General features: G+C 40.2%; 1 protein-coding gene across 1 annotated transcript in view; it reads left to right on the forward strand.

Annotated features, from left to right (window-relative positions):
• Window positions 1–3,103: 3,103 nt before the first annotated feature.
• The window catches only part of NSD3 (nuclear receptor binding SET domain protein 3), a 55,139-nt gene continuing 34,606 nt past the window's right edge, over window positions 3,104–23,636 (forward strand). The window contains 5 exon segments of the mRNA XM_042473326.1: window positions 3,104–3,451; window positions 18,167–18,888; window positions 21,709–21,780; window positions 22,943–23,102; window positions 23,314–23,465. Of these exon segments, the coding sequence (XP_042329260.1) occupies window positions 18,211–18,888; window positions 21,709–21,780; window positions 22,943–23,102; window positions 23,314–23,465 (1,062 nt within the window). The 5' untranslated portion in view covers window positions 3,104–3,451; window positions 18,167–18,210.

Consider the following 23,636-nt stretch of genomic DNA (forward strand, 5'->3'; position numbering starts at 1 on the left):
TGAGTTTAAGCAAGTCACATTCTCAGTCTCAGAGGATGGCAAAGGCAATTTAGGCCCTGCCTCCTACTAACTACTGTACTATGGCAAGGGGAAATATTTAACACCCACACACATTGACAATTGCTCATCCATGTCACCATTCAACGAGATTCACTCCCAAGACAGTGTGTAAAAGGAAGAAAGCAGAGGAATAACAGAAAGAGGGGAAATCCAAACAATTTCATTATTTTCAATTCCAAACACAATAAGAACCAGGACACACTTCAATCCCTTTTTGTTTAAATTCGTTTACTTCTCCGGCAAGATCATTTCAGTAATATCAATTAATGGGGGGGGGGGCTCCGTTTTAGAAAGCAAGGGCAACCTCTGGCCATTTTCTAGGCCAGCCCTATTTTAGACAGGCTTCCACATTTAAATGTAATAATTCCTTCTGAGGAGTCTGACTATATCATGAACCCAGAAAAGACAAAAACCTTGTTTATTTGCTTGTGACAGTGGTTGCAAATGGAGAAGTGTGAGGATGCATATTCAGCCTCTGTTGAGAAAGTGAGAAACATCTCAGATCATTTGCTCCTTTATCTTGCTTCTTCAGCTGATTATTCTAGTAACAAGCAACTGTTTTCACACCTCGCCCAATCCACTTTCCTTCTTTTAAACAGCTATTGTAAATGCATGCAAATGCAATTCAGTGGTCCTTTCCTCCCACCCCTCCACAGTCCTGTTGGCTTAGAGATGCAAGAGATTTGATCTCCAAAGCTATTTACTTAGGGTGCTTGAGATCCAGGCAAGAATGGATTGAATTGCAAATAGCTCCCATCCGAAATTGCATTGGAACCATTGTAGGCATTCTCAGTTCTCTTGCCAGGATAGCAAACCTTGAGAAGCTACAATCAGAAACCAAGACAGATGCTGTGATCCATGACCCTCCTCTCCCCATCTTTCTCTTCTCTGTATACAATGCATTCATAATTAAATGCACTTTATTCCCTAATTAAAGCCATTTCAACATCTCACTGCTGCGTGCGGCGTGCGGTATATGTTTTAATTTAAAGATGTAAACTGATCAGCCAGTTTAATTCCTGATTTGCTCCTATCTTTTCAAGATCCCATGACAGCCACACATTTCTGGCTGCAAAGGGGAGGAGGAGGGAGCTGTTTCAGACATTCAATCATTTGCTTCTTTCTGTTTCAAAACGGCATGCGATATTCAGCATTACCAAATACTGCCTTGCTCACGTCAGACAATATTTAATGAGGCTGAAGTCCTATGGGCACTTCTCTGGAAGTAACACTGTGCGGTGCCAGTGCGCATACCATTCTTAGGTATACCTTAAATGTATTAAAAAGTTCAGTGTAAGTACTGTACCTTAATTCTTATTTTAAGAAAAGAAAAAGGAACCGTCCCATTCTCTGAAAGGTGAGAGCTTAATCCGACCCAAGAGAGCCTAAATGATGCACCAAACACCTCCACTCTCTCCACCTTGGTGCATATTTTTTAAATGAGAGCAACAATATACTAAAAGAACAATAACAGATAAAAACAATGGCAGAGACAACAAACCCTCAGATGTGGTTAATTCATCAAAAAAGCAGGAATGAAACCATAACCCAAAGTAATGCCCTGGTAATTATAGACAAAAGGAGCGTTCAGGGATCCTGGAAGGCATCTTTCCGTAAAAATTTAGATGAGATCGGGGGGTGTCTAGAAACCAAGGCCTGCTGGACGTATTCAATAAGTGGGTGCCAAATCGTGGGGAAAGTCAATCCAGAGTGTGAGCCTTCATTATTATTACTGTCTGCAATTTTCTCCATTAGCTGCAGGTCCCAAAGTCTAGTCCAGCGATGGCAAACCTATGGCACGCGTGTCAGAGGTGGCACACAGAGCCTTCTCTGTTGGCACATGTGCCGTCACTCCAGCACAGAGTTTGCCAGAGTTTGTTACTAGAAAGCCAGAGGGACACGGCACTTTGCAATAAATAAGTGGGTCTTGAGTTGCAGTTTGGGCACTTGGCCTCTGAAAGGTTCAGCATCACTGGATCATTATGGTGCATCGTAATGCCTGGGTGGGCAAATAGCAGTAGTAGTGTTGGCAGCCCTTTGGCACTTCTGCTCAAAGGAGTGCCAAAAGAGTAGAAAGAGTCAATGCTTCTTTAAGTTTTCCTGGGACAGACTCAGCTCTCACCTTTTATCATTGTACTCAAAGAAGATGATGGCTCCTTTTATGATGAGAGTTAATACTCTACCTTAACTCTTGACTTTACATCCTTTTTGACATGATGCACACATTTTCTTAGCCTCCATGTATCACACACCCTCCATTTACCATAGTCTCCTCCTCATTCATCCAGCCTTTAAGGAAAGCACAAACAGTTATACCAACTAGAAATTTCTAAGCCCTTTGGCACCATTTCCCCTTTGCTCCATCCTAGTTTGCATCCTTTGCTATAAAACCCCTCAATTTTACCCTCAACATCCATGGGTCATATCAAAACTCATAATTTTGGCCCCCAAACCTGCCCTCGACTTATACACAAGGCAGACTTATACATGAGCATATCTGGTAATAGGAGGATACTGTAGAAAATTGTAATATTTGCATATATTTAAATAGGTTTAAATAAAGCCGCCTGTGGCATACATTCTAAGAAAATCATTAAACATAATACATATTAGTACATGTTAAAAACATTCAATGAAATAAGGCAGACAACAAATTAAAAGGATGTCAGATATAATATTTAATAATTTAATTAATGTAATAATTAAATAATCAAATTAATTTAAGTATAGTTAATTAAATAAAATAATTAAATTAAACAAATTACAGTTAATTAAATTAAATAATTAAATTAACTTAATTATAATTAGTTACATTAAATTAATTAAATCTAAATATTTAATATCCTGCCCCCTCAGCAGCCTTGGTTAGAAAGGAGGGCAAAGTCCCCTCCTCAAGAAGCTCCCTAAGGCTGTCAAAGGGGAGGATAGACTACATTTCCCGGCATGCCCCCGGTGCGCGTCATAGCGCGTCACAGCGCGCTCAGCCAATCAGCGCGCGCCTTTCTTCGGCGCTGCCTGTGTGTGGCGCTGCTTTGTGTGCGTGAGGAGAAAGCGGAGGCGGAGGCCGAAGGCGGCAGCGGGAAGGAACGGGGCCGAGACGGGGGACTCTGCGTGAGGCAGCCAGGCCGCTTTCCTTCCCTCCTTGCGGGGCTCCTTGAGGCCTCTTTCCGGGACGACGGCGGCGGCCGTGCCTGAAGCCGCGCTGGGAGGCCGGGAAGGCGCGGAAATTGAGGCCGGGGATCGAGCGCGGCCTACTGCGGGGCCTGGCCCGCCCCTTCCCGCCGGGCCCAGCCTGGCTCGGCCCTCCTCCTCTTCCTCGGCTCCCGCGTTTTGTGTCTCGGCTGCCATCGGTCCGATACGGCGGGGGGAGTTAGAATGGAACAGACTGAAGGTGAGAGGAGGAGGGGGCGGGAGGAGGGAGGAAGGGGCGGGGCCTCAGGAGGGGTGGGAGGAGCTTGTGAAGAGGGCGGGTTTTGTATAAGGGGCGTGGCTTAGGGAAGTTCAGTCTTTAGGGAAGCTTCCCAATTCATACTTGAATGATTAGTATTACTGTATTATTATTAGTATCTGTCTGTGTTTGTTGTATTTTAAGATACATATTTTTGTTTTCTTATATCGAACACCTCAGGCAGGCTTTTAATTTTTTTAATTTTGTTTTTTATTCTATTATTTTACTATTATTATTATTATATTATTATATATATAGTATTTATATATAGTTAATATATTATAACATAATATATATAATATAGATTATATTAATCTATTATATTATATATTTTGCTATTATATCTCTGTTTGATGTATTTTAAGATAATTTTTAATGGTGTTATTTTTGTTTACTTCGATTGAATACTTTAGGCAGGCTTTTAATTTTTAACTTTGTTTTCATTTCAGTATATACTTGTTTACAGCACTTTATAAATGATTTATTTTTATTTTATTATATTATGTTGTTATTATTATAACATTATTATATATAATTTATATAGGATTATATATATATAATATTATAACATATTATATATACATTATATTAATCTATTATAATATTATTATTATATATTTTATTATTATTACATATCTGTGTTTGTTGTATTTTAAGATTTTACATCTTAGGCAGGTTTTTAATTTTTTTATATTATTTCTGTATATACAGCATTGTGCAAAATTTACAACATTTTATAAATAATATATATAATATATTAAATGTTTATATGTAAATAATATATATAATAATATATTATACATTTATATGTTAACATTATATATGATAATATTTTATACATTTATATTATATATAATATTATGTATAATATTATACTATATATAGTATATACATTATTAATATGTTGTATGATATTATATGTAATATCAAATATAATGTATAATAATATATGATGTATATTATTATTATATTATACATAGACAAGGAGCGAAAAACACTGGATGAAGCTGCTGCAGTTGCAGATCATGATCAGGAGATCTATGGAGATATACACACACACACACACACCCCTCCCATTGTTGCAGATGAGCCTCTCAGAGTTTCTAGTCCTGAGTGGGAGTGGGTTTTTCCTTCGTTTTCCATCTCCAAAGCAGAAATAATCCATTTTGAGACCACTTTAACTGCCCTGGCTCAATGCCAGGGAATCCTGGGAATTGTAGTTTTGTGAGACATTTAGCCTTCTCTTTCAGAGAGCCCTGGAGCCGCAACAAACTACAGTTTCCAGCATTCCATAAACCCTGCAACAGTTAAAGTGGTATCAAACTGGATTTGTTTTTTCTGCAATGCGGAAGCAGCCTCAGCGCATACTGTCCAATCCGCACTGTGGAAATAATCCAGTTTGACACCACTTTTTGACTGGAATTATGGAACTGTAGTTTGTTGTGGCACCAGAGCTCTCTGCAAAGGAAGGCTAAATGTCTCACAGAACTACAGTTCCCAGGATTCCCCAGCATTGAGCCATGGCAATTAAAGCGGTCTCAAACTGGATTATGTCTGCTGTGTCTTTTGAACCCAGGTTCATTGCCATAGAGAGCATTTTTGGAGGGGGCTGGTGTGTGTTATTTTGTTTACTAGAAATGCGTTGGGCATAATTCCAATTTTGTGCTATAATCTCTTCCCTTTTTTAGGTTAAAGAAAGCAAGCCAGTCTTAGGTGATCAGAACAGCATTGTAAGAACATAAAAGTAAAAATGAAATATCATGAAAGTAGAAGTTTAAGTTGAAATGCATTAAGAAATTTTGATTTCTGCAAAGTCCTCCTAAACGAATAATCTCTTCCCCTTTTTTGCTCTTGAATTTGAAGGAAGGAAGGAAGCAAAAAGAGAAGTTTAAGAATGATAATGCAAAGAGTCAGATAGAAAGTTTCCCTTTCATGGAAATTGAGCTCAGTGTAGGCTTATTAAAAGATTGATCTCTTAATTGTTCTGCTGATTTTGGAGGGACTTTTGGTGTGTGTAAAGTTGCTTACTAGAACAAAGCCCCCCCCCCCAAAAAAAAACCATTACCAAGTTAAAACCACAAGATATAAGATTATAACACGAGGTTGTAATTATGACAAATGCATTTCCGAAATGACTTGGAGGCACACAACAACGTCAACAACAACACAAGATGTGGGGAAGCTGGTAAAAAAGAAGAAGGGATACCTAACATTGTAATTATACCCAATAGATGTGTGAAAATTTGAAGACAAAAAGAAATGGGGGACAGTTTGTATTGTAGAAATGTAACTGGGCACAATGACTATCTTGAGTATCTCCTCTTCCTCTCCTTTCGTGTTTCTGCGTGGTGCTTTGCCGCCATTTCTTCATTTGTTAACGGTTTCCCCACATCTATTTGGGCGTAATTGTAATCTTGTGTATCTCCTCTTCCTCTCCTTCCTTCCTTCCTGCTTTGCCTCCAATGCTTCTTCTTTTACTAGTTTGCCTATATCTACTTGGGCATAAGTGTAACTTTGTGTATCTCTCCCTCCCTTCCTTCCTGCTTTGCCTCCATTTCTTCTTTTCTTACTAGCTTTCCCACATTTACTTGTGATCTTGTGTATCTCTTTTGCCTCAAATTCTTCTTTTCTTACCAACTTTCCCACATCTATTTGGGCATAATTATAATTTTGTGTGCCTCTCTTCTCCTCCTTTCTTGTTTCCTGTGTTGCGTCTTGCCTCCATTTCTTCGTTCCTTACTAGGTTCTCCACATCTTTGCTGTTGCTACATGCCTTCAAGACATTTCCAACTTATTTCCAACCCTAAAACGAATCTATCATGGGGTTTTCCTGGCAAGATCTGTTCAGAGAAGATTTGCCATTGCCTTCCCCAGAGGCTGAGAGAGTGTGACTTCTTGCCCAAGGTCGCAAGTGGGTTTCATGGCCAAGCGAGGAATCGAACCTTAGTCTCCAGAGTCATAGTATCTTCTCTTCCTCTCCTTTTTCACTTGCTGCATGGTACTTTGCCTCCATTTGTTCTTTTCTTTCCAGCTTTCCCACATATGCTTGAGATATTTGGGGACTTAAAAGGGGAAAGGAAGAACGATTTAGGAAAGCAGAGCTTTGTCTTTTGAGAAACCAGTTGTACATGTTGTCAACAAGAGCAGCTGTTTGGTTTTGGAGCCTGTTTTAATAGCAACTACAGAGCACTTTCGACTATATATATTATCATAATATTCCAAAGTAAGTAGTCCTCAGTAATCTTGAGCTTTTGTGTTGCTGGGAGATAGGAGTTCAAATCCCTATTGAGCATTAAGCGCACTATGTGACCTCAAGCCAGCCACCATTTCTCAACCTTAACATTCAGAAATCTGTATGAAACTTAAATTGGAAGAAATTTACACGTTGGAGAAGTCTTAAAGTCTTCGGAGAAATTGCAAGATACAAAAATAACCAATAGCACAGGTACTTCTTGAGAGAGGGGGACTTGGTTTAAGATCATGGCAAAGGTGATGTTAGAAATGGGGACTTTTACTCCTATGGAAAGGGAGTTAAAATAGCAAACCCTAGATGTCTTGGGGAATACCTTGGATGATTCCCAGCCAACGTTTACGTTGGCTATGCTGGTTGCAGATAGTACTGTAGTGTTTGCTACATCTAAAGGGCAGCAGGTTGGGGAAGAGAGTCTTATAAGACCATTACATAGGGAAGGATATGTCCTGGGCATTAGTATAAGACAGGAGCATAGTATTTGTACACATTAGATGCTTAAGAGTAGTGGCCTCCAAAACATATGATAAAAATAACATTGCAGAGTGTTTCCGTGAACATAGAATTGGGTAATAATAGTCACCGCAGTTTAGTTCCTGTCAGTATGTGATAAATAGTGTTTTGAGGAGGAAGCAGACATTTTGGGGTAAGTGTGAGCAGTTGAGAATCAGGGAGTGTGAGGACATAACGTTAAGGAAACAGGGAACATAAGGGCTGAGAATAAGTGGAATAGAAGTAGAAAAATGGCAGGAGGATAGGTCTTGTGTGGGTCTTGTAGAGAGCCAGCAAGGTGTAGTGGTTTGAGCATTGCACTATGACTCTGGAGGCCAGGGTTCAAATCCTGGCCTGGCCATGGAAACCCACTGGGTGACCCTGGGCAAGTCACACTCTCTCAGCCTTAGAGGATGGCAATGGCAAACACCCTCTGAATACACTTGCAACAAAAGCCCCATGATAGCTTTGCCTTAGGGTCGTTATAAGTCGGAAATGACTAGAAGACACACAATAACAACAATGATAACAACAACGCAGGCCTTGTATGAAGGGCTGGGCATCAAGATTTTGGGAATACATGAAGCTATGGGTGTCAGGGAGGAGGTTTGAAGCAACCAACCCAGTTTGTGAATTGTTTGGGTGGCTCTGTGATGAAGAGGAACTCCATTGGCATATATGAAGGCTATGGGGGAAATATAGTAAAAGGGTTGTATGTGATGGAAAGACAGATGTTAGGTGATTTGGAGTATTTGAATTTCAACACCAGTGGCTTAAATAATACAAAACAAAAATGGGCAGCGAAGGAAAGGGTTTGCAGAGCACTGTGCTGTGCGTTGACCAGTTTAGTCATAGAAGAGGCATGTGTGGGAGCCTGGAGAGATGGCCTTAAGTTAAAGCAGTATGGAAGAAATGTGAGGTTTTGGATTAGAGAGGCTCGGTGGGTTGTGTGGTTGTGTGACGCCAGTTGCTGTTGTGTGACATTTTGAGTGGAAAGGCGTGAAGAGTCATGGGACTGCGCTGGGCTTGGAGTTGGGCAAGTCTCATCCTGGACTGGTAATGAAGCAGCCTTGTGTGTGTGTGTGTGTGTGTGTGTGTGTGTGTGCACCCAGTGCCTACGTATATACATTTGCATGGATATCCCATTGGAGCTGGGACCTGGGGTTCCAAAATCCTGCTCTCTTGTTGACATAGGAGAGGCTCCCCTTGCTTTTTTGTTTTAAAGAGGGCGAAGGATAATTGTGGATAGACCAGATAATATGATGGAGGAAGAGGAGGGCCATTTGGATTTAAAGGGGCCGAGGCAGCCATGTTTGCTGCCAGATACTGCAGTGTAAATCTCTTTCCCTTCCTGACACCTCCTCCCTCCAAAAGGAAACCAGCCTTGGTTTGGGTTTAAAATGGTGTTTCGGTTCTGACTCCTTGCTCCTTAATTTGTTTTCTGCAATCATACCATTTATTGACATTTATCCTAAGCAAGCGGAGAAAGCAACGTCGTTCCCTCCCTCCCTTTCCTTCTCCGCAGCCAGGACTGCTAAGGGACTGCGGTGCAGGAATTAACCCTTTTCAATACAAATCTGCAGTGGGGTTGTATAGAAACATTTCTTTCCCACCACCCTCTCCGTTTCCACAAAGATTTAAACAGAAATAGGTAGAGAGGGGGCCGCCTCCGCCATAAACGGCTGAAAGAGATGCAACCGTTTCCCCGTGATTTCCTTTTGAGTAAACAAGGAATTTTCCTTGCCAAGGCTGCTGGCAAAAAGCACACTTGTTTGTGCACAGCTCACTGAAACTTATTTGCTGGTTATGTTTAAATATAATACATGGAAGGATCCCCCCCCAACCCCAGGTTTTTCCCCTCAGTGGTCTTTCTTGCCTGTATTCTCATGCAAATGGCTAGATGCGCCTATATTTTAACCGTCATTGAATTGAGCAAACGCTGTTGTTTGAATTTCACATACAGCAGACGACAGATGTGAGACAAATTGCGGTTCAGGTATCTGGTTAGTGGGATGCAGGTATATTTGTGTGTGGTGTTTTGATTAATATTGTTCAGTTTGATAGCATTTCAGAGGTTTTTTTGTGTCTGTGTGCATTGGAAGACTCCATATTCCTTAATATTTTTTCAGTTTGTTCCTTCTCTTTTTACTGCGTTGACACAACTGGAGCATCAAATGTGAATGTCTTGTAAATAAGCTACAATCTTTGTGTGTTTTCTCCATTGTCGGTGTTGATAAAGCCTATGCCCAAACCAACTAGCAGATTTTTGAATGCTCCCTTCGTTCTTATGCCCCTTTCAGGTATTTTTCAGTGATTCTGTTTTTTGCCTTTTAGAAATATATATCTTTTGTTGGTGCAAAATACAATTTATCGTTACAGTTGGCTGAAATAATTTGGTGAAATATACTAATATCTCATTAGCATTTCACAACTCGGTCATGCTCAATGTCGGAACTGTGGTGTTGCTGCATTTCTTTCCAGTGACTGTTTTCCTTTTAAGTGGGTCATAGTAAAAGATGATCAATGGGTGACACAAGATGTTCCTGAACTGCATCGAGTGGTGATGTTTGGCTTCAGTGGAGAGGACAAGATACATGAAGGTTCATATAAACCCTCATAGCAGAAGGGGAAAGGAAGGAAGCTTGCAGCAAAATGCTTTCTAGGAATTATAATTTTTCACTTGAATCGCTTTTATTTTTCAACTTGGCTGCAGCACGTATTTAAAGGTTGAAATGACTCATCGCATTTTATGATGGCTGGTCTGATAAACTGTTTAGCTGTTTATGGAAAGCATAATCTGGATTGTGTTAACTATTTAAACACTTCAGATGTCCATAGTTCTACTGGAATGTGAAACAGTCGCCAATTAAGACAATAGCTATAATGGACCAATCTTGCTTTAAAATACTAGAACTGTGTATTGCATGCTTTCTCATGTTTTGAAAGCCAGTCGATCCATTAAAATCAGTACATTGTGTTTCTCAATGCATAAAAACACTTACGGTTTTATTTCATTTTGCCGAGGAGAAATCAATCCATGAGAAGGTTTTGTAGAGCAAAAGGCTGCTTAGATGCACATGAAAATGGCAGACAGAAGGAAGGCCCTGCTTCTCTCTAGGACTGTGTGGATGCAACATTGATGGTGATGAATCCCTAACACCTACGTCCAAGCACACTTTTGTTGGACTGCCATTGATTTCAGAGAAACCTCCATGTAATTTATTATGTTTGCTATTGAAGTTTAAGACATAAGGTTCGGCCCTTCAATGTGCTTTCCTCCGTGCTGTTTACGTATACTTCCTAAGTACAGGATAGTGTGATGTGTAAAATAAAATTAGTACAAATAGTCAATAAAGCAATACAATTAAAATTAAAACAGAATACCAAGCTGTATGTGAAAAATAGCAATATAACCTTAATTAGAAGGCCTTTTCATGTACAGATGCTTTTCATGGAAGGTATGCCAGGAGGTTACTGGATCCACTGTCCCAGATCATGAAAGCTTCTTTTTCTTGATGGCGAAGAGTGGAATGAGAGAGAAAAGACTGTAGTGTATAAATGCTTGTGAAGAAAAGCTTGTAGAGAAGAAAATAAAGGGGAGTTGAAAGGAAGATGTGAAATCGTATTCCGCATTATCCAATTCTGCCAGTTAACCAGTTTATATTTCAATAAAAAAACCTAAAATTGGGATTAAGTGGCAGGACTTTGGAAGCTATTCCAGGAGGAGGAGAGGGCTGCAGAAGGCAAAAGCGACACAGACGACATGGGAGGGAAATAGGTTTGTACTCAAAGGGGGGGGGGGAGAAGGAAAACAGTACTGAGTAGTAGCAGAAGGAGTGAAAATGGTATTGCCAGCCACCTCCTCCCTGGCTTTCCAATCAGAGCTGCCCTTTCTCAGGGAAGGAAGGGAACGGAAGACACAATGCAGATGCCATTCAAAATTGTAGGGCAAATGGACTCTGCAAAAACCACTCCATCTTTTTAGTAGCCTAGTTTAGGTGCTGTAATTCAGCTATTCCAATCCCTATGAAGATTTGCGCTGGCCATGGTCAAAGACTCCCATGTCCCTGGCCTGTTGAAGAGAAGGTTGGCTGAAGGCTGACCAACACAGCATGTGATTTGGGAAATAATAGTACTGTAATGAAGAAATCAATAATTAAAAGATCAATAATGAAAATAATCATCAAGAAATCAGACAAATACTAGGACGTGGAAGGGCAGCTATGAAGGAGCTAGACCAGATCCTGAAGTGCAAAGTCATATCATTAAATACCGATTAGGCTTTTCCATGCCATCGTATTCCCATTTCTTTGTATGGTTGTAAAAGTTGGACAGTAAAGAAAGCTGATAGAGGGGGGGAAATCAATTCATTTGAGATGTGATGCTGGGGAAGGATTCTGAGAATATTGTGTATTACAGAAAAGACCAATGGATTGGTCCTAGAGAACATCAGGCCTGAACTCTCCCCTAGAAGCAAAAACAACTAAACTGAAGTGGTTGTATGTTGGCCCTCTCATGACAAGGCTATAGTGCTTGGTAAAGTTGAGGGCATTAGTAAAAGACTAAGAATGCATTGCAGGTGGATAGACTCCATCAGAAAAGCCATGGCCATGAGTCTGGAGGAGCTAAGGAGGTTGACTTGGAGGTCTCTCATACAAATAGGGGTAGCCATGGGTTGAAGTCGAATGGAAGGCAGTTAACAACAACAAAACAATTACCACCTTAAACTGGGCTTGGAAACAAGTGGGAAGTTACAATAGATTTTCCAGAACTGGGTCAATATGTTTGACGTCTCCAAAGCTTCATCATCATTTTCTCTGTTTCTGAATACGATTTTTGAGTCCTGGGTAGAAGCACTTCAATTGATCGCGCTTTATATGTGAGGCTGATACCTTACAATTTTCACAGCGTGCATCAAGTTTCTTTTTTTAAAACTAGTTGTTGTACTTTGGTTTCAAAGTTTATAAAACATCAGCAGCCATTTGCTGCTCTTTCACATAGACTTGGAATAACGCGCATGACCTACGAAACATTTTTAGGTCTTGCCGGTTTTTGCCAAAGACCTAAGCGAATGGCGGGACTTCAACATACTTAGTACATGTTGAATAATGGTCATTGATCACAATATTAAAATGTTTAGAGTTGAATTCTATGTTTACTTTATAAAATAAAAACTCTCCTCTGTCGCCGATGGTGACACATCTCCAGGAAATGTAAATGTGAATTTTTTCCTCCCAAGATAAAAACGAGTAGCATATTGTTGATCGCTTTGAGGAAATATCCCATTTCAGCTACATATATTTTAGCAGTGAATTCTGTGTTTATAAATCTAGGGGATAATACAGAATTCTAATTATTCTGGGCCTAAAGCTTCTTACACCTTTTCTAATATATTCACATGCTCAGTCAAACCCAATAATCCATATATAATTCCTAGTGCAAATGTCATTATTTTTCCAGCAAATGTCATGTTTTTTCCCAGCAAAACACTGAAAGTAAAGCCTCTGACATAAAAACAGATTTTGTGGGGTATCAGATTTTATTATGAATTCTTTGAAAAGAACATTTACCATGAAAATGTTGCTGGCTTCCTTTTTTGCAGCCATTTCCCTCAAGTTCCAGTGGGTTTTATGCAAGACGCAAGACATACATAACTGTATGTGTAAAAATACAATATGTGTAAAGTTTCATGCTGCCTCTAGCTGATCTCCATGGTTCGATGTCAGAGGTCAAAAATGCCATAGTGAAAGTAATGTGATCATTCGTTTTAAAAAATGTTTTGTATAACAAAGGCCAACGCATTTAGTTATAACTGCTTTAGTGACAGTGCTATTGATGTTTGTTTTTGCACAACAAACGCTTGCATATTATTTCAGAAGCATTTCTGGCAGGGCTGGCAACCACTGATGGCTGTTTTAAACGACTCCTTTTGTAAAAACAACAGCACAACATTGAGAGTAATGTGTTAATAATACATTACATTGCTTACTACTAATGAGTTATGCAGGACTGGGGGGAATCTAATGAGTAACATATTGCTTTTTCTGTAATGATCTAAGCTCTGCTCTATGTTGCAGTGATATTGAATTAATTCATTTAAAGGCCTTTATTCAGATGAGTGGCTAACACAGGTAAAACACCAAAAAATGATAGATGGATGAATGGATAGATAGAGAGTGCATGAGGATCAATACATCACATTTTCAAACTCTTACCACACTCAGCATCTAAACAGCCAATTATTATTGTTGTTGTTATTATTATTAGTAGTAATATTTTGTTTATTTATATCCCACCATCCTACCAGTACAGGGACTGGTTTCAGACTTGAAACAGGCGCTTTGCATTGTGGCTAGATGTTGTTTTTTAATGGCAACATGCATTTTGTATGCCTACCCCAGTTAGTAATCCGGTTGCTGTGTTAAGTACAGTCAGCTCTCCATATCCACGGATTCAGCCATCCACGGATTGAAAATATTTTAACAATATATAAATTCCAAAAAGCAAACCTTGATTTTGCCTTTTTATGTAAGGGATGCCATTTTACACCATTGTGATTAATGGAGCTTAAGCATCGATGGATGTTCGTCTCCTCAAGGGGTCCTGGAAGCAAACACCAGCGGATAACAACGGCCCATCATATTAACTATAGCTTTCAAGCCATTGTCAGAGCTTTTCCTAGGTACAATGCACTCCATTATGGCAATTGAGATGTTAGAAGAGTCTGAAAGGCTGCTTCTCGGCTATGTACCTGTGCAGGGGAGGTTCTAGCTGGAGCATGAGCCCTGCTTGGTGCCACACATTTTGAGGTCCCTTGATCCTCAAAGGATCAGACTGATCTAATAACAGACCAAACAAACCTGATCCTTTGAGGAGTGTGCAACCCAGTCCAAAATAAGCCCATCACCATCTCTTGGTATGGTTGAGCCACCTACCAACAGCATCTCTGTTTTATTGGAATTAAGCTTGTTTCTTGGCACATAACTATTCCATTACTTATCCTAGGCACACATTTAGTACTGCCACAATTCCAGCAAGGCTTGGTGAAAAGGCGAAGCAAAGTTTGATGTCAGCTGCATACAGATTGACATCCCACTCCCACATCGCAGAAGGCCTCTCTCATGAGGGATAAAGGGAGGCCTTGTAGCACTCCTTGAGGTAAAGCAATAAGTCACTTAGCATTAGCTTTTAAAGATAAGTGGGTTTTAAAAGAATCTTTCATTCTTCCATTACAAAATTGTCCATTAGATTACAAATACAATATCATATGAGAATTCTCTCTTTCCCTCCATAACTACAGGGATGTGTGATGGGTCACAGTTGCATACTGTACTTTGGTTTTGTTTTTCTTCTATAGTATACATTTACAGTATACTTGTATACAGTGTATACACTAGTATACATTTTCTTCTATAGTATACATTCCAGGTGTGATCACACTTCAGAGTTGTAAAAGGCACAAGGATATTACCAGTTTTGTTACTGATTCATTTCCGTATGATCTCCAGTGTGGAATTTGCCTTTTTATTTTGGACCCTACCACTATATATGTGAAGTTAGAATCTGTAGATCACATTATATTGTAACTCATGGCTGGTTTTCCATTTGGTGACCAGCCATTTGATTTGGCTTTTACAATGAGGGTTTTGTGATTGACTTGATTCGTCATCCACCTTTCTCCCAGGGTTGGGAACACAAGACAGCTTCCATCCAACACAATGAAAAAGGACTGAAAGACTAGTTTGTCTGGGTAAATCTGAGGCTGTGCGCAGTGTGTTTGTTTTGAAGAAGTATCTCATTCCCTCCTTCCCTTTTTTTCTTTGGTTTATGCATAATTAAAACCAGACAACTTCTGGGTGTCCACAGGTTTTGATTTAATATCTTCAAAGTCATTGGGCAAATGGGTTGTGAATAAAATCACAATTCCAGAGCAACCTCTGAGAAGCTGGATGCTAGACAGCCACAGAATGAAATGTTGTGCAGTATGTGTGTTTAACTATCAAAAATGACTGGCGTACTGTTTGCGACATACAGAAGCGTATATGCGTTTGGGGTGAATTATTTGTGTCGTACAGCAGATGTATTCTGCTGACGGTGGAGGAAATGAAGTGCATACAGCAGTGTTGCCCATTGTGATTGCACATTATGCATAATATGCATTGCACAGTGGAACTTGGTCATTGCTATGTCTTCTGCAGTGTTGCTGTTCTGCATGGGTGCTGAGTAGTGTTGCCATAGTGTACCTTCACATACAGATATTTTACGCTACGCTGAGGGAATGTTGGATGGCAGCATGCGCATAAGAGAGAATATTTATGCCACACTAAGGGAATGCTGGATGCTAACCATGTGTATGAGAGAGATGCTATAGGAAAGCTGTATATCGCACTTAAACACCTTGCACTCAGTGACATGCATTTTTTCCCCCAGTGCAGCAGTTCATTTTCCACTGTATAAATGAATGGCAGCACAGTAACCATATCCACTGATGCCTTATCCACGGATTCAACCCTCCCCTGTTTGAAAATATTAAAAAACATATAAATTCCAAAACGCAACCCTTGATTTTGCCATTTTATACAAGGGACACCATTTTACTATGCCATTGTATTTAATGGGACTTGAGCATCCATTGGTTTTTGTCATAAGTTAACTTGCAGGATTATGGAAAGAATTTTAATGCCGAATGCCATTTTTTAAAAGTAAAGCCCTGTCTCTTCATATTGCTTTTAAATAGTCAACAGTGTATTTTACTTTTATCTCCAGATGAAATAAGTCTTGTGTATGAAGGGGTATAGCCAACTAAATATGCAGCTTCTTACATATGCTAGGAACACCTTTGAATTTTGGGATTCCAGTTCCTCAGCTACAATAATTAGAGAAGTTCAAAGTAATGCTTAATGAATGCAGAAAGATTTTGGCTTTGCACATTGTGAAAGGATATTTAGAATTAGATTTTGAATTGCGGATATGGTGTGTGTGTTCAAAATAGTTTGTGGGTTGTTGGAGGGCTGTGCTTTCAATTTACTGGATAGGGATCAGCAGTACTGTACCAAAAAACTACATCCCTCCACATTTGCAGCTTTGACTTGTGTGGATTTAATGATTCATGGATTTGATTAATAGGTTCTCTCTAGGAATAGCTAAGTCCTCCAGTGCAACTCTGTGGTCAACTTTAACTAAAAGACTCACTGAAAGACCCAGAGATTCCTACAGAGAACACTCCACTAAGCATTTTGTGGCTCCTCCAGAGCAATTCTCTCTCCAATGTCTGGCAGATGTTGACCACAGAGTTGCACTGGAGGACCTAGAGATTTCTAGAGAGGTATTTTTATTATTTGTGGTTTTTCCACATTAATGGGGGTCCTATGCCCCTAACCCCAGCAAATGTGGAGGTTTGAGTGTAGTGTGTTCAGTGTGGATGGAGATATAGATAGGCAAATATGCCACAAAGCATCTCAAATGGATGAAGGAAACAAATAATTTACAAAACCACATTGTTTGCTTGGTACTTTGGTGTGTGTGTGTGTGTATGTGTGATTTCTTGCTGCCAGGAGTGTTACCACCTGAACCAGTATTATTGCGAGGTGGGACCTTATCCTAGGACCAGAGTTTTGTTGGGATATTACGTTCCTGTAAAAATAGTTTCACCAAGGATTTCATTTTCTCAAAGATAGTCCCTTGTTCAATCAGTCATTTATCAAAATCACATACAGATCCTACCACCTTTTTCACTTTCTCCCACCACCACCGTGAAAAGAGCCTTAGATAAGTGGTTTCTCAATCTTTGTTCCTCCAGATGCTTTGGATTTCAGATCCCAGAATTCCTGACTGCTGGCCAAGCTGGCTAGGGATTCTGGGAGCTGAAGTCCAAAATACTTGGAGGACCAAAGTTTGAGAATCATTTATTTAGATTGAATTATAGAAGCATAGAGGGATTATGTTTGACCTTCTAACACTGCATTTCTGTAGATTAATTAGTTGACTTTTTAACCAAGAGGGGTTGCCAAAATTTGCATGTCAAAACTTTGTTTTTGAAACTTACACATAGGAGATGCATGCTAACATTGTTTGTTGTCTGTGCTGCAAAATGTATTTTATTCTTATACACAATCATCATAATGGAGAATCATCCCCAGGAGGAATACAGTGGGATAATGTATAGGTAGATATCTCTTGACTGATAATACATGGGAAGCACAACAGTTGGGAAACACAACAGTTGACTCAGGGCAATACATTAAGATTCACAGAGATAGTCTGTCGCTACAAGAGCCGTGTAGTCAATGCCTTCAAAAGCAAGCAGATTTATTGTGGGCAAATATGTATGGATATAGGCAGCTACCACGTGGCAAAATGCAAGAAGGTATACTCTGTGATGTTTCTAGGAATGTCAAAGCATCCTTGCATTTCATGGCCTTTTAGCCCCTCTGCTTTCCCCCTCTGTACTGGTGTGTGTCTGAGGTCCAAAACACACTGCAGAAATCATCCAGTGTGAGACCGGTTTAACTGCCCTGAATCAATGCTAGGGACTTCTGGGAACTGGTTTTGTGAGACACTGAACCTTCTCTGTCAGAGAGCTCTGGTGCCACAATAAACTACAGTTCCCAGAATTCCCTAGCATTGAGCCAAGGCAGTTAAAATGGTCTCACACTAGATTATTTCTGCAGTGTGTTTTGGACCTGAGAGAGATACATATAATTATAAACTATAGATAGCACTTCATGAATCTGATGTGAAGTGAATTCTAATGCAACAACGCCCATCTCACAGTAAACCTTTGAGATGTCCCAGGCCCTTTGTATTATTGAAGAGGGGAACTGTTTATAAATCCACTTCCAAGCAGTTTCCTTGGTTTTCTGAACTTCAGCACAGGATTTCCACTGACTGCTTTACCTTCTGTTTCTCATTTTTAGGCCCTATGAGAAAAAGGGAAAGCTAAGGATGCTGGAGCAGAACAATGGATTTCTCCTTCTCTTTCATGCAAGGGATCATGGGAAACACAATTCAGCAACCACCTCAACTCATTGACTCGGCTAACAACCGCCAAGAGGATGCTTTTGACGCCAGCAGTGACATCACTGAAGATGGCAGGCAGACACCATACGAAGCCGCCCTTGCTTTGCAGCAAGGTTTTCAGTATCCTACGCCAACCACAGAGGACCTCCCGCCCCTCATTAATGGATTCCCACCAATCAGCATGTATGAACCCCAAGCCAAATATCAGTCGTACAGTCAGTATCCCAATGGCTCAGCCAATGGCTTCGGCTCAGTTAGAAACTTTAGTCCACCTGAGTATTATCAAATGGAGAACTCTAACTTAAGGGCACATGAAATCCTGGAAAAACAGTCTCCCCCACAGCCTCCGCCTCCTTCCGTATCCCAAACGGTGATCCCAAAGAAGACTGGTTCACCAGAAATCAAATTAAAAATAACCAAAACTATCCAGAACGGCAGGGAATTGTTTGAGTCCTCTCTATGCGGGGACCTTTTAAATGAAGTACAAGCAAGTGAGTATGCGAAGTCAAAGCATGAAGGGAGGAAAGAGAAAAGGAAAAAGAGTAACAAACATGACGCCTCTCACTCAGAAGAGCGCAAATCACATAAAATTCCAAAACTAGAGCCAGAGGAACAAAATGTAAGTGTAATAAGCTTTGTCTTTCCTTTTTGTTTCCTTTTTGTTTTTGTTATTGTTTACATGCTAAAAGATGATCAAAGAAATCAGACACTGCAGTTAGAATCCCACAGTTTACTTTCTTTTTGTGATTTAAACTTATTTTGGTGAATTGCTCTCTATGTAAAGAGACTCCAAACTCTGCCTTCACAATAAAGTATGCAAATGATCAGAGAGGTTTGTCAGAAGCTTGAAATCCTGCCACAGTTAAATTGTACTGTTGATGGGATTAATCTACCTTTCAGTGATTTTTATTACCGCCGGATAAGATGACAGCTATTAAAAACTACATCATATTTTCTCTTGGGGTCTGTAGTTTGTTTAGCTGCTCCTTCTTGCAGTGGGTTGCATGTATTAATATACTGTTTCATTTACACTGAATGAAGGTTCTGGCTTATTGTGAAACCTGAATGTATGCAAACAAGCAAACTCTGTCTAAAGGACGCCTTTTCCAATAGTGTGAAAAGGTTTTTTGTATATATAAGTCCCAGAACAGACTTCAGTTAATGTAGACTGACTACATGTGTTGTAGTTGCATGAAACTGTCAGTGAATGTAATCTACTTTGCTTAGGTCATCAGACTCATATTGTGTAAAGTTTAGACAAAATATAGAGGAGAGGGAGATTTATTGTTATTATGTTTATTTCTATCGTGCCTTTTCCCCAGTTCCTGGCTCAAGGTGGTTTGCAACACATTAAAACACACTTTGGTAAAAATTCACAAGATGCAAAAGTTAAAAGAAGATTGAACTATCAAAAAAATTAAAACCAGATTAAAACACACATCGTAACACATGTGAATCTGTTGAAACAAGAGAGTTGTGCGATCCCTTTCTCTTCAAGAAATTCAAATTCATTTTCTTAAGGCAGAATAATACTATGCATGTTATTTCACATCCCACTATTCACTGAATTTGTTCCCATATAAGTGTACACCAACATTAAACTCTTAGCAGCTAAACTGCTTGTTTAGTGAAATGGGTTGCATACTTTGTAGGGCTGTAGTGTTTCCTTTCTAATGTACAAATTGTTAAGTTGTCCACCTGAAGCACTGAAGTCACAATTTATACCAAGTATCAAGCATTTGTAGGCTGTTTTGTGCTGTCGTTGGGCCTCTACATATCTTCTGCCTCTTCCACATTGTGCTGGCATCTGTTCCTTGGTTCAGGTGATTAGAGAAGTAAGGCTGGAATGAGATAGGATAAGGCTAAGCTTTATGTGAATTGCAGTATGTACTAGAATGGCATTATACAGTACTATGAGGTGGAGTTGGGAAATACATGCCAACATTGAGAGTTCATGGCAGAATGGGGTTGGATTGGATGGCCCTTGTGGTCTCTTCCAACTCTATGGCCTGTTCCAGACTGCCAAAATAAAGTTGCTTCGGGTCTCTTTGGAGGTATGCTGTTTAAATGACGCATGGGTCCTAAGAGTCTGGAGGTCGCGCCAAAGCCACTCTCCGTTCCTAAGCACTGGAGTGCAGCTTTGGTGCAGCTTCCGGATTCTTAGGCTGCATGCATCATTTAAATAGCATACCTCCAAAGAGACCTGAAGCAGCTTTATTTTGGCAGTCTGTAACAGGCCTATGATTCTATGATTTTATGTTCATGCTTAGACCAGTATTTTGAATGCACTGTCTGAGTCCACAGCCAGTTTGATCCTCTCTCTAACATTCCTTGCCTAGGAAATGCTAGAAAGGAGCAAACTGGCAGAATCATGGCCTCAAATTTGTGAATCAGTCATTTCTCTATTTACTGACAGCTGTGAGGGGATTGGTTGGGGAGGCAGAGTTGGCTCTCATCCTGACCCATCTCATTGTTTGGAAAGGCTAGCCTAAAGAAGTTAAATTTGGCTTGTGGGCTGGAGGTTGTCCATCCCTGCTGCAAACTGCCAGGCTGAAAGATCTGCAGTGTTGCCAAACAGAGTTGAAGACTGAAAGAGAGGTTGTAGTGGAATCACGATGAAACCCTTGACTGTTGTCTTTTTCCTGTCTCTAGTTGATCAGCTTGTCTGCTAGTGAAACTGGTCATTGCAGTGCTGTGGGTGTTGGAATGTTTCCTTAGCTCAGAAAATTGGGCTAGACATTAGCCATGTTTAGGGTTGATCCATGGAAATGACAAAATTAGTTATTCCTAACTTACTCTCTTTGATTTTAATGGACCAGAGCAGTCATCTGTTTGTGTTGAACCCATTGCACTGACTGAATTCATACAGAGATAGTCAATTCAGTATTAAACAGGTTTTGTAGCACAAAATATAAATCTAATTAGGGAATAAATGTACTTGAAGAGAAGTACAGTCAGCAATCTTGTTTCAAAGGTAAATATCTTGTGGAAATGTGTCTTTAATATCATGTATCCTCTCTTCCACCTTCATCTGTGTGGCTTGTTAGTGAACTTAGCGCTTTGGACTTCATTACCAGCTAAATAACCTATTGATCTAGATGGGTATTTTTTTTCTGAAGAAGGATCCTTGGGCTGCTAAATGTAAACAGTGCTACATATAACCATTCTACAGTTATAGTTTGCATGTCTTCATTGATTATAATAGCTCTCCCAACCTGTATTTCCCATTGCTATATACCTTGACCTATATCCTGTTAACATAAACCTCCAAAGGAGTTAGCACATGGTTGCTCACTGTGAATATTACTGGGACTCAGGGCAGCACTACTGAGATCATGTATCAGTCTCTGCTGATCTGTTTCTTTTGTAATTCCCCCTCTCTTTGTTCTTGCTTGTTCCATGTTTGATTTTTCCCTTTTTGTTTTGCCTTATTTTATAGAGACCAAATGAGAGACTTAGCACACCGCCTGAAAGACCAAGGGAAGAACCAATAGTGGTGGATGAAACTCCGGTTAGTACATGTGCATTTCTATTTCTACATACTTCATGGTGTTGAAACAAATATGCCTCAAAATGTGATGCTTGATTACCAGAAATGTCATGAGCTTGTTGGGTCAAGGTTTGAGGAGGTCATGACACAGGACAGGTGTCCTAGAGCAGTTTTTCTCAGAGGGGTGGAAGGCAGCTGAGAGAATGTAAAAGCCCAAGACCTTGCTACAGAGAAGGAGTTTATATGATGAATAGACTCCATGTGTGTGCTGAAGCAATCAGTGATTCAAAAATGGAGGCTGCTGCTGACTGATCACATGAATTTCACTTGGTCCACTCATTAAGACTTCATATGTTTGCCTATAACTAAGCCAGTAATATTGCAGCAAAATATTTTCCGCTGGTCCATATACATGTCACAGTCAGCACCATCTCTGAAGACGCATTCTTCCCTACAGAAGATGAAATTCCTGTTTTTGAAATTATGTATGTCATCTGCAACTTAAATCTTTCTTCAACTGTTGCCCAATTAAGTGGGGGACCAATTTTTTAATTATTTTAGAAAAGCTTTTAACTGATATATCTAGCTGATTGATTAAGGATTGTACAGTCCGTCCTTGCCTTACGCGGGGGATCCGTTCCGGATCCTGCCGCGTAAGGCGAATTCCGCCTATGCTCGAGCCCCATTGGAAACAATGGGGCTTGTGCGCGGCGGCGCGGGGCGCAACGGGTGCGCACGCCCATTCAATTGAATGGGACGCGCCGCCCCTTCTGCCCTGCGCGCACACCGCAGCTTGAGCATGTATGCTCAAGGCCGCGTATGGCGCGGGCGTGCTGTAGTCAGCCCAAAAAAGGAAGATATGGATAACTCCATAGAAACAGTTTTTACGTCTTTCTTCCAGCTATACAAAAACTAAATACAAGAGGCCTGAAACATATTATAGTATTTACATTTGCTGGGGTGTTCTTGTGAAAGGTCTCTTTATCCTGGGGTGGACAAAGTGTGACTATTTCCTGGCTTGCAGGGGATCAAAAATTATGTTTGACTGATTTGGTCCCCTACTCTTCCACAGTTACCCACTGCTGGTTTATCCACATGTTCCATAGTTTCATATGTTGTATACACTATGTGCAGAAGGTCTGGTAGGTAACTTCCTTTCTTCCGCTTTATTATTTTTGTGTAGGCACAGCAAGTCTCTCCTTCTCATCCAACACAAGTAGAGAGTGATGTCAATTTTGAGGTTGGCGATCTTGTCTGGTCCAAAGTGGGGACATATCCATGGTGGCCCTGCATGGTTTCAAGAGACCCACAACTTGAGGTTCATACCAAAATTAACACAAGAGGTAAGAAAATAAGAATTCTTAGTAGATGCATTAGAAACCTGTCATGTGTGGCTAACGTAATTTATGATTTTGTTCATAAAACACACACACCCTTTTATTAAAATTTTATTGTCTATGCCGTTGAAAAAAGTGTGGAAGGGTATTTGTTCCAAAACATAAAGGAGGTTTGTGCTAAAAGATTTCTTAGCAGAATGCTTTCTATCAATTTCAGGTGCACGAGAATATCATGTTCAATTCTTTAGTAATCAGCCTGAGAGGGCATGGGTGCATGAAAAGCGGGTACGAGAGTACAAAGGGCGTAAACAGTATGATCAGTTGGTGGCAGAAGCGACTAAGCAAGCCAACCAGTCTGAAAAACTAAAGGTGAGTATGGTTTGAAATTAATGCCGTTGCTGCATATCTTCAAGACATTTCCAACTTGTGGCGATCCTAAGGCAAATTTGTCACAATGCTTTTTGACAAAAATTGATCAGAGGAGATTTGCCATTGCCATCCTCTTAAGGTTGAGAACGTGTGACTTGCCTGTGGTCACTC

Source organism: Sceloporus undulatus, chromosome 6 (genome assembly GCF_019175285.1).
Source record: "Sceloporus undulatus isolate JIND9_A2432 ecotype Alabama chromosome 6, SceUnd_v1.1, whole genome shotgun sequence".
NCBI lineage: Eukaryota > Metazoa > Chordata > Lepidosauria > Squamata > Phrynosomatidae > Sceloporus > Sceloporus undulatus.